Raw genomic sequence first — 11605 nt, forward strand, 5'->3', positions numbered from 1 at the left:
CTGTTCACCTCAACTCGGTTCTCTTATGCTAACTGATAATAATTGTTTTTGTCTTGAGCAGAAAGCAGAAGAAACCGCTGCGTGTAACTCGATCACATTGAGAAAAATCCCAAATTCAGTTTGGTTTCTGATTGTGTTCAACGCTCGCTATTTCGTAAGCTCCCGAGGTGTTAATACTGCAGTCAAGACAGGAGGCCCGTCTAGCGCTTCCAGCTGCGTTGGGGTTGAGTCTGTGGTTTGAGGCCCAACGCGGTTGTTTGGGGGGGGGCGAATTCAACCTCGCGGCCTGCAGCAGATGGCAGCCATCAAGCTGCTGGCAACACACACGTGCTTACACACGTACGCACGCGCACACACAGTCACCGCTTCTGCAGTTTCCATAGTAAACGGTAGGGAGTCAGATGAGGTTCATTGTCATGAGTTGTGGGGAAGAGGCCACAGCTCGTTTCTGGAGCCGTTCTATGTCATGATTAAAGACACAAGCTCCTGAAAGTGACGCTAACAAGAGGATTGCACACAAGAGAATGTCAGACAGGTGGCGTCCACAACACTGACGAGTCAGCCTGCATACAATTAATAAGGCATTATTGTATGGACATTTCTGTCAAAATAATCCAACTGTCGATATGCCGCCATGTCTATATTGAACGACAATAAAAGAGACAGATTGAAAAAAAAAATGCATGAGAGGCTTCAGAAGGCACACAATGATGACTTCCACTATGCGGGCTAGAGGGGTCAAAATGGACGAATTAATCAACAATGAACCAATTCTCAAATGAATCAACAATTACTTTAATTATCGAGTAATTATTTAGAGCCATTGTTTAACTTGTCGTACATTTGCGAGTGTTGGCGAAGGTAACGAATGTGCACTCCCGTCAGGGTTCGTTGAAGGTTCGCAAATGTTTGCCTTGAGTTTTCATGTTTATATTTATCATAAGAACATTTTAAACTGTGGCAATAAAACACATTAAAACTGTAGGCGAACAGTTTAGTAAATGCGAACTTGAACAGGCCCTGACAAGAAATTAACATTTGCTAATGTTACAAATGTTCTCACCACTCAGTGGGATACAAGCTTTACTTTGGTAAACAATGAACAAACCAGTAACAATCACTTTCAAAAAGGTTGGTGAGCCATCATCCATCTCGTGTGATATTGCTTAAAGGTGTATCCAAGGATCTTCTCAAAAAGTAGAGGCCAAACGTCCGTTTGTCACTTTTTTTAAAAATGCGCATGGCAGACATCCTATCAGCTCTCCTGCTCGTCCGCGGGGGTGGGGCCAGGAGAGGGTGCGCATACTCAGCTAAGAACGAGCACGCACGAGGTCGTTACGGCAGATTGATTGACGGGATTTAGAAACAATTGTTTAGATGATCCACCCAGAAGACGGAGAGACAAAAGATCCTTGAATACACCTTTAATTGTTTTGTTTTTTTATAATAAAAAATACCACCAACTAGTTCATAAATGGGAAAAAATAGTTTTGTAATACACTTTACTCCAAAAATGTATCTGATTAATTCTATCTATGGAATAAGTGATAGAATAATTGATTCTTAAAATATTCAGTAGTGGCAGCCCTAATGTGGACAATATCTTTTGACTGCTCATTCAAGTTGTTACGGTTTCTCTAATATCCTGTCGATATCAGTGGTGTGTATTTTCAACACAATTCAAGGACAAGGCGTCATTACCACTTTCTGGAGAATGAACGTGAATCATTGTGAAAAACAAAGCAGCAGTCCTTTTTTTTTTATTATGTGTGAGCTTGATTTGACAACGCAAAAGACACAAAGGCAGATTCTAAGCAACTCAATGAATTGGTATAGAAAAAATATGTGATAAAGGGAATTGGGCAAACGTATGGGGGGGGGCAAAATTATACATTAAATACTCATTACTTAAAGCTCACTTCTTAGGAGTTCGTTAAACCTAGGGGGTGGTACAGAAACTTTAAAACATAAAATTTTTCGACAGGACTGATGTGTGTGAAGAGTTTGGTAAGTTTTGGTTCATGTTTAGGGTCTCAAAAATGTGATTGTTATGCAGAAGAAGAAGAATTCCTACAGAAACTATTGGGACCTCGCAGCGGACCTCACACTTCATTCTTGTGACTCCTGTTCAGATAACAAAAACTGTGAGAATCGGAGCAGCCATGTGTAAATTCCATTTTGTTACACTCATTAGAGAGTTGTTAGTAATGAATAAATGTCCAACTGTTTAAAACCTGTGTACTTGTCCCAACTGTTTTGGGTCCTGCAATATTGGTCTTTATATAGCCACACGTCAGTGAGTAAGTGGTGTGAAACCTCTCATAACATGAAATGATCAAAGGAATGGCGAGTAATTGGCAAGAAAATGTTTTCTATGACCAAAAAGCTGCTGTCTTGTTTTGTTCCTTTTATGCTCTGCGTCCGACATGGAGAATGTAACACGCACAAATCAGAACAGAAGCAAAAGCATGCTAGAAGTTATGACAGTCTATCACGCACCACTCTTCCACAATTTGGGGGAGTAAGAGCTCGCCTGCTGTTTTGCCTGGCTACTAAACAAAACCTCGAATGACCTACTTTCTCATTCTACCCCGACTCCACCACTCGCCTCCTCGCACATGCATAGCTAATAGACTGGGCCTTAAATGTGCTCTGGGAGCGGGAATAGCATCCTCGTGCACTGGGATCGGGAATAGCATCCTCTAATCACAAGAGACACAAACCCATGTTAGTACGAGTTTCTGTTTATCTCACATCCAGAGTGCAGGCTCTTTAAAAATGAAACAGTATGTTCAATAAAAGTGTAAACTTCACATCCCAAGAGGCTGTGTGTTCCCAAGTCCAGTGTGAGGACACATTTTTGGTCAAGCGTGTGTTAAATCGCTGCCCCTTCGGCTGTCAACAGCATCCCGAAACACAATTCAATTATGGGTGCAGAGAAACTAGTGTAACAGGAAACATTTACTACAACTGCAGTAATTGTGTTTGGATCCCATTCCACAGGAAGTCATTAACAGATTTCAAGAATATCTTGATCAGTCAAGTTATGAAAGAATTTCCTCCGCTGGCTATGATAATATTTGTGTTGGTGTCACGAAGAGGACAAAGAGCAGAGCCCGCCATCAATAAGGGAGAGGACGCTGCCAGAAAAAAGAAGCACATTTACAACAAGAAGGCAGCATTCTCAAGTTCGCTTGCCTTCTGCTTGATCATGTTCTGTTTCTTTATGTCACACTTTATTTGGAGCAAAATGTAACCTATCCTTCTTGCTTTCCCCGCTGTCCTGGAGCCAGTGTGAAGAATTCTCTGTACTATATGCTATCTTGTGCCGCACCAGCTAGCTACGAGCTGAGGCTGGGTAAAGAGCACAGCTAAACACTGTCCTTCTATGGTCAGGAGACGCTCCTCTCAGTCACTAATCTTCACCTCAGTGGCTAGATAGCAACAGCTGACAAGTATTGATACCACAAAACAAAATTAGTAATTAACAGCAGACGAAAGAAAAGCGATGCTAACCGCTAAGCTATTGTAAATGCATTCAAGAAACATCCTATTAAATGCTTGGTGGTACAGTACACTTTGCACACAAGCTCATCTGGAACCACGTCAGACCAAAGACAAACCAACTATAAACAGAAAATCAGCAGGTAAATTAATATATATAGAGGAAGTAACAAACAGTACAAAGTAGGCACACACTACATGTCCGAAAATAAAAATGAATCATTCCGTTCCTGCATGTGTCAGCCAAGAACACTTGAAGTTCAAAAGTGTACAAGTATTTATATCAGCACTTAGCACAATTTTGCACACAAGAGTGCTGAGTTTTAAGATCTACAAAATTCATACTCTCAAAGTTGCACTATAGATATGTTTTAATTAATTAGCTTTGCTAAGGGACTACATGACCCATTCAGAAATACTTTTGTTACAATTTTTACATTCACGTTTGTATGTCAGTGTGTACTATTACCGTGAGGTGATTTAATTTAATTGGTGACATCAATTGCAAATTTGAGCAACTCACTGAGTTTCTGAAAGGTTGGTGTAAACCTATGTGCATTCGGATTTCGGAACATGCTGTATTTCCGAACGTGCCCTATAGTTATGATGCAAGAGAATCTGTTTCATCTTCCTCATCACCGGCTTCATTTTTAGTAGGATCATACAAAATAACGTCTTTGAGCCTTTGTCATGTTAAGTGATCCCAAAACTTTGTATCCCACAATTCATACTTTTTTTCATTGAGGAGTCTTCTCGTTTCAGTCCAGCCACCGACATTGCGCTAGCCATTGGCTTACTCGCAGTACGTTGCAGCTTATTTCTAGTGGTAAAGTCCCGGCGGTATTCCTTTCAAGTCCAGACTTCAGTCGGATTCTGGGCCTATAACCTGTTGGCAGAGTGGTACTACGCAGCAGTAGCATCGTTGCCTTTCTGGCAGTGTGGAAAAAGTAAGAACTTTAATACAAAGAATCAAATGAACATTGTTATGTAGCAAACATGCATGCAATACAGTAGCAACATGAACTATTTGAGAGCACATATCACAGCGCTGGCACTGAACACTTACAATATGCTGAGACTGCTGAGAAAGTGGAAGCATTGTATTTAGAACTATGGTCTGACCCCAATGAGTTGCATCAACCATGAACAACAAAACACAGCTGGTAGCCAATTGACTATTCCGAGATTACGTCACAAGTCAAAATGGCAGTCTTGTGCTGCATTTGAAGAAGGTTTAAAGTTGCATTTATCCCACTCAGAGTGTCCCATTCCGGCCTCAAAGCATTCAAGGCAACACCAAAGATGATTGATTCCGTTAAATTGTTCTGGTTAACACAGTCGTTCCAAATCATGTTGTGTCACCTGAACATATGCCATTTGACATTTGCCCCAAATGCTTTGAGGTCCGTCCGTCCATCCATCCATCCATCCATCCATCCATCCATCCATCCATTTTCTTGACCGCTTATTCTTCACAAGGGTAACAGGGGGCACTGGTGCCTATCTCAGCTGGCTCTGGGCTGGTACACCCTGAACTGGTTGCCAGCCAATCGCAGGGCGCATAGAGACGAACAACCATCCACACAAACAAGCACACCTAGGGACAATTCAGAGCGCCCAATCAACCTGCCATGCATGTCTTTGGAATGTGGGAGGAGACCGGAGTACCCGGAGAAGACCCACGCAGGCACTGCGAGAACATGCAAACTCCACCCAGGAAGGCCGGAGCCTGGACTCGAACCCGAGTCCTCAGCATTGGGAGGCAATCAAAACTACGAACGTCTAAAAAGGAAGTCAAGCTAGCCATCATGCCACAACATGGGCAACTTTCAAAGTAAATATCTGCTAAGGCTGTTTGCATTGCCATCTATGTAAACAACTTTATTTTGAAGTTAGCCTGAGCGTAAGCGGCATGTAACATTGAGTATGTTTTAGCTTCCTTGACATGTCCACTGTGAATGCACACTTTATTGTTTTTGTCAAGCAAGCAATCAAGAAATCCATCAAGTAATCCGCGGATCCGAACCATGGGGCCTGATCCGAACTGACGGCGGATCAATGCTGATCCGTTGCACCACTAGTACGGCCTGAAAAGTTGTTCAAAATCCTGCACTAACTGGCTTTTCACACTCCTTACTAGTTCACCCTCCTTAAGAAACAGAAGACAATTTCAATCAATCAAGGTATCATCACCTCATCTGAATCTAAAACATATGATTAGCTACTAGTTGACGTCCAGGCGTACACGAGTATGCGTGAGTCCATGTGTGTGCCTGCGCATTCTCGCAACCCCCTCTGTAACTGAGAAGACATTGTTTATCTTAATATCCACAGTCAGGGTCTCAGGAAATAAAATACATACATGCTGTATCCAGAACCTTGCTCAACACACTCAAAACACAAGCAGGATCATGTCTAAGTAAACAAAGCAACATTTTTTTAAGTTAATTTACCAAATAATCCCATTCTATATGTCATGTACTTCTATCTCATGCATCTAGAAGCTAACAGCCAATACGAGCAGACACCGTTTTGCACACTGTGATTAATGTCCTATTAGTTCAAATAATATCTTGAAAATAATGACACAAACGTCTCTTAAATAGAAATGGAATACAGTACCAGGTACAGTATTATCCAGTTTTGCCAATGAAAAAGCACAATAGTGAGTAAACTGAGTAGAACATAAACAGCAAAAACACATTTTGTTTATCTTTTCAGTCAAGCAAGGAGCACATGCATCTAGCAGGGGCCACCATAGCAAGCTTGAGAGGAAGACACCACTTGGAAATTCCTCATTGCTTTATTTATTTTCAAAGTAAACTGACTTTAGACAGAAACAATCAATCTGATGTACCGTAAAAAAAAAAAAAAAAAAAAGTTCTGTGAAATAAACTCATCTGCATTATATATCCTCAGCACTAACGTAAATATCATCAGGCCAACAAAGTGCAGATATACTACTGTTACATTTAAACATCCTGACTTTATTAAATAAACACCTCATTTTTTCGAGAAAGAGGAAGCGCACACATTCAGATTTGACACTCTCACCATGTGCTAGTCTCATTGTAGCCACCCGATGTGCGTCTGCGTGAACGAGGCGATGACGAGCGCAGGTCACTACGGGCTTGTTTACACATTACGGACCACACAGACAAGAGGCGCTTACGACGGCATGTGTCGGCCATGTGTGTCTCAATTACAGGCAGGTCGTGACTGGTCAACCGCCGCCTGAGATGAGAGGCCCCCGGGCGCGCGGGGACGCTGCATCCATCAGGGTTGGTTGGAGGGAAAAACGGATTCATCATCTTAACTAGATTGTGAGTCAAAATGTGGCGTGTGATTGCTGTGCAGATGACGCTGCTTCTTCCATCACGCTCTGGTTTCGCTTTGCAGCATCTCATTGGGAGTAAAATGCTTAACTTGCACTAACAACATCAAGGAATTTCTTTTTTTTTTTTTTTTTTTAGGGCTGTTTGGACTGCTAAGGTAATCACTTATAGGCTATATTGTACGTAAAGATATTTTTGTTGGGTTTTAGTCATGTGGTGGAGACCACAGGTTTGTGCACTGTCAATAAATATGTATTCCAGAAGATTCTTGGGAATTTCCCTATAACCGCTCTTAAAAACACGTGTGGAATGACCAGCCATGTGTACACCTTCTTATAAATGTCACATCATTACATCATCGATTCTAACCTCATAACACAAAACTGCAGCAGTGTTGTTGCTAATTAATACTGTTAAAATATAAATCATTTTACTAGAAATGCAGTATATGAGTTTCAGTGTGTGACCATGAAGAAAAACAAACAGGACCACTAAAGGCGCTAACTAGCGCAGTTAGGGCACCTCTAAGTAGGCCGACTGACAGGCTTGCATTACACACACGCACGCACACAGCTTTGATCACACTTAAAAACTCCCCCATTCACACACTCAGCACAGTCATTGATGTTCCATACACAGGAGCTGACAGGAGTGTGCACGAGTACTGCGCTCATTCCTCTACTTGAGGACAGAAAGCCTCAATAATGTGAGGAAGAAAGTTATAAATATGTGTCCTTTTAATGGACTAATTAGTTATTAATTAGCAGACTAAAAGATGAGGGAAATCATCCTGAACTTCCCTATTTTAGTCACTGCCTGAAATGGAAAATTACAGTTTGCAAATCTGAAAAGTTGTTCAATAAACGCATTATTTAAAACATTTCTGACAAAGAGCTGGAATTTGTACATATACATACATACATACATCGTATATATTTATAATTTATTATTATTATTTTTATTATTTTGGCCTGCACTAGTGAAATGGCAACTTAATTTAAGTGGTGCAGCATATTCAATTGTGTCAATTCAGGATTTAATTGATCAATATGATGGCAGATGATATTCAGGGCTAAAATACCAATAAAATAGAACCTACAAAATCTCCTTACAAGCAATTCGTTTTTTGTTTTTCAAACTAATGGTCCAAAAAAAAGATCAAGTAGTAGAAAATAGGATGTAAATTTGGAAATGATAACATGATAACGTTAACAATTGAGTTTGCATCATTCTTCATATTTTTCTTTTTTTGCAAAAAATCAGGGCACAATAATGAAACTGTGGACTTGGGGTCATAGTAAGGTTGAGGGGGTCCTACCTGGTCCCTCTGGATGCATGGCAGAGAGGTCCTGCGATGTGACTTGCTGTTGGACTGACTGTGTGCCATGTCTGTGGATATCACCGAACTGGACCTCCTGCGCCTTTTAAATGCGGGGACGTCTTCCTTGGCTCCGGTCACGGGGGTGCAGCCCTCCTCGAGTGTCCCTTGGCCGGCGAGGAGCCTGTCAGCATACCTCGCGAGGAGGACGCCCACGACTCCCAGCAGGTACGCCACGTACGGCCTCCAAGCCGGGCGAACCTTGTGCAGCGACAAGAGGGAGACGGCGCGCACGACGCTGACCACCACGACCACAGACGCGCCCCGGTCCAGGCGCGCTCGCATCAGTGCGCCGCCGGCCACGCACGCCAACACCAGCGCGGCCGCTACTTCATGCGGGCCGTCCAGGAGGCTCCACGCCGCCGCTTCGGCCAGGTGGACCGCGGTGAGGAGCGAGAGGGCGGTTTGGAGCAGCACGCCGCAGCGGATCAGATAGACGCCGAGCCAGAAGAAGGCACACAGGAGGCTGAAGAAGGGCGCGAGCGCAGCCCAGCAAGCGAGCAGCAGCTCCGCGAGGCAGCCTGCGAGCGAGTGGGGACGAGAGCACGAGTGCGGCTGCGGCGGGAGTGCGCACGGCTCACAGCTCCACTGTGTGCACCTCAGCAGCGCGCCCAGCAAGAGCGCACACGCCGCGCAGCCCACTCCGCCGCAAGTCCACGCGCGGGCCCACGCTAGCCTCGGACGCGACGACGCGCTCTGTGCGTCGCGGCTCAATGGGACGACACGTGTTTGCGCGTAACCGTTGCGGCTCGGCGCGCCGAAGCCTTTTTCTGCAGCGCGCGTCCGCTCCGAATGTGCAAGCATGGCCAATTGGCCACAGGAAATGGCAGCGAGCCTGGGGTGCATCGACGGCGCTGTGCTCACGGGGACGCCGCTCAACAAACGCACTTTATTGCGGGCGCGAGGAAGGCCAGAAAGCTCTCCTGTTACGCACCGCCAATGCACGCCACATTCGCTCTTATTTTCTTCCCAGTGGAGATCCAAGGCGTGGATATGAACTTTGACGCAAAACAGTCTCCCGTGTGTCACTCCTGTTGCCCCACCAGAGCCCCCCTCTATACGTCCGCGTGTGCAAAACACTCCCGAGCTCCGTTGTCTTTTCAAGTGGATCCAAAGCCGCCTGCGGAGCGTGACTACCAGGTCGTGTCGAGGTTCAGAAAAGTCCGCTTGTCAGGCACTCTCTGAGCAAGCCCAGCTGAGTTCTGTCAAGACGCGCGCTTTGGAGTTAGAATCTACCCAAACCCCGTAAACAGGCAAAACCTGATCGACGTACACAAAACCTGATGTACGCACACAAAATGCGATCGACGCACACAACCCGGTGATTTACGCACACAAAACGTCATTCACGAACATGTTGTCCTACACACACAAAGAAGCATATCTTCAATTACAAAATATATATATATATATCTTTCAAGTATAACAACAAAGTACAACAAAATAAATTCGAATACAAAAAATATCTTTCAAGTGCCCAAAAAAAAAAAAAAAAAAATGTTTTTCGTACATAAAAAGCAATTCTACATCTACGGATCACAGGACTTTTGCACTCGTGCCAAAAACCCAAGATCCAAACGCGCAAAGCCAGTAAACTTTACAGCAGGGGGACGCTGTTAAATCAGCACCGTACATATTATAGAGAGCGTTTGGCCAACTAGTTTAAGAACTACTACGCTGTGATTGGTCAACTGGGGGTCACATGACATATGGACGCCTTTTTGTTACCATGCTGCTGCGATTGCGTATTGTATTGCGTTTCCAGAGACGTGGGTGTTTTTATTGTTGTTATCACTTACATTTTTTGTAGCTATTTTGTTTGAATTTGAAATAAAATAAAATAAAATAAAAAAGTTATGACGTGTTGCTCAGCATGGCATTTTTCACAATCACAAACACTTCATTAATCTAAAGTTTTAAAAAACAAAAAACAGTAATATGGCGCACCATTCATTTGAGAGGTAGAAAGCTGCATTATGCAGTCCCACCTACATCAAATTATGTTATTTTACTCACTTTAATTAACCTTAACTCTAACCCTGCATCATAATGCCATGTTAGTCTCCAGATTTACATTGCTGAATGTTATTTTTTACCGTGCAAGCCTGCAACTTAAAAACACAAAATCAGACAATGCAATACAGGTTTGATACATCTCATTGTGTGTGCAAAATTAATTTATTTGCATCATTTTTTCACTTTTGGATAGAAATGTGCAAAAATGAATTGGGAGGCAATTTTGCCTGTTAGTGGATCAGAGTCACATCACATGTGCAAGCCTTTAGTAAATCAGCCCAACAGTATTTGGCCAATAAGATTTGAAATTTTCAATCATAATTTCTTCATCATTCTGGAATTTAATTGTATTTATTTATTTTTGATACAGTTTGTCTTGTTGAGAGTCATGGTGAGGATGCCCAACCTTAATGTGGCCAATATGCTAACGTTTCTTAACGGATACACACAGATGAGTTTGGGGAGTTTCTCCTGATTGAATGCCACAACCACGCTCACGGATCAGGAGTGCCACACACGGTGTTACTAATTTCACGTTTGCACATAAATGATACACGTGAAAGGGATCGTTTGCTTTGACGTGAAGAAATTCGCACTGAAGTGAAATTGGCCGGTGACGGCACAAGCATGCAAAGCGGAATGCGCTGAACCTGCCGCAACCCTCTTGAGCTCGACTTAATGCCGCTCCCCCCACTCCGCCGGGTCACTAAAATATTCATCTCACTTTAAGTGTCACCCCTAATGCGTTTTGTCACAGCGGCCGGTTTCCATCACTGTTTCAGCTGGCGGGTCTCACGAGTGCACAGTGTGTTCATGTACATACTGTATACATTGGAACATACGCTCCCATGCTGCACTGGTGGCACCTAGTCCACATGCAATCATGTGCCTAGCTTTGTGGTTACTGCAAATTGAACACAGGTGAGGAAAGTAGGAGTGTGACTGGTTGTTTTTCCGTATACGCCTTGTGATTGGCTGGCTCGTGTTGGCTCTTTTTTGTGAGAATCCACATTGTCGAGGCCTGATAGATGCGATGATGTTGAATGAAGTTCAGTACTGTATATTCCGTGTCAGTTGTTATTAGTCAGACACAGGGGACAGGAAAAGGCGCTAACAGGAGGTCTTGATCCTGTCCATCAACTCAATGCCACACAGCCTCCTCAATGCAGTCGACAGCTGCCGGCTCCACATGCGAGCACATCTTTGAAACCGACGTTTTTTTTTTGGTGATAAATAGGTGATAGGCCACCTATCGCTTTTTTTCAAAGGGGGAGTCAAAAACAATTCTTCATACTGGTTTATTTCATGATGACTGAAACAAAAACAAAGTGATGATAAGCACAAGAAACCAAGATAACGTTTGAGAAAAGAG

General features: G+C 43.4%; 1 protein-coding gene across 1 annotated transcript in view; it reads right to left on the reverse strand.

Moving 5' to 3' along the window:
* The window catches only part of LOC144015661 (cGMP-inhibited 3',5'-cyclic phosphodiesterase 3A-like), a 95450-nt gene extending 85986 nt beyond the window's left edge, over window positions 1-9464 (reverse strand). The window contains exon 1 of the mRNA XM_077515850.1: window positions 8158-9464. Coding sequence (XP_077371976.1) covers window positions 8158-9063 — 906 coding nt within the window. The 5' untranslated portion in view covers window positions 9064-9464. The remainder of the gene's footprint in view (window positions 1-8157) is intronic.
* Between the last annotated feature and the right edge of the window lie 2141 nt (window positions 9465-11605).

The sequence above is a fragment of the Festucalex cinctus genome, chromosome 3 (genome assembly GCF_051991245.1).
Source record: "Festucalex cinctus isolate MCC-2025b chromosome 3, RoL_Fcin_1.0, whole genome shotgun sequence".
NCBI classification, from domain to species: Eukaryota; Metazoa; Chordata; class Actinopteri; order Syngnathiformes; family Syngnathidae; genus Festucalex; species Festucalex cinctus.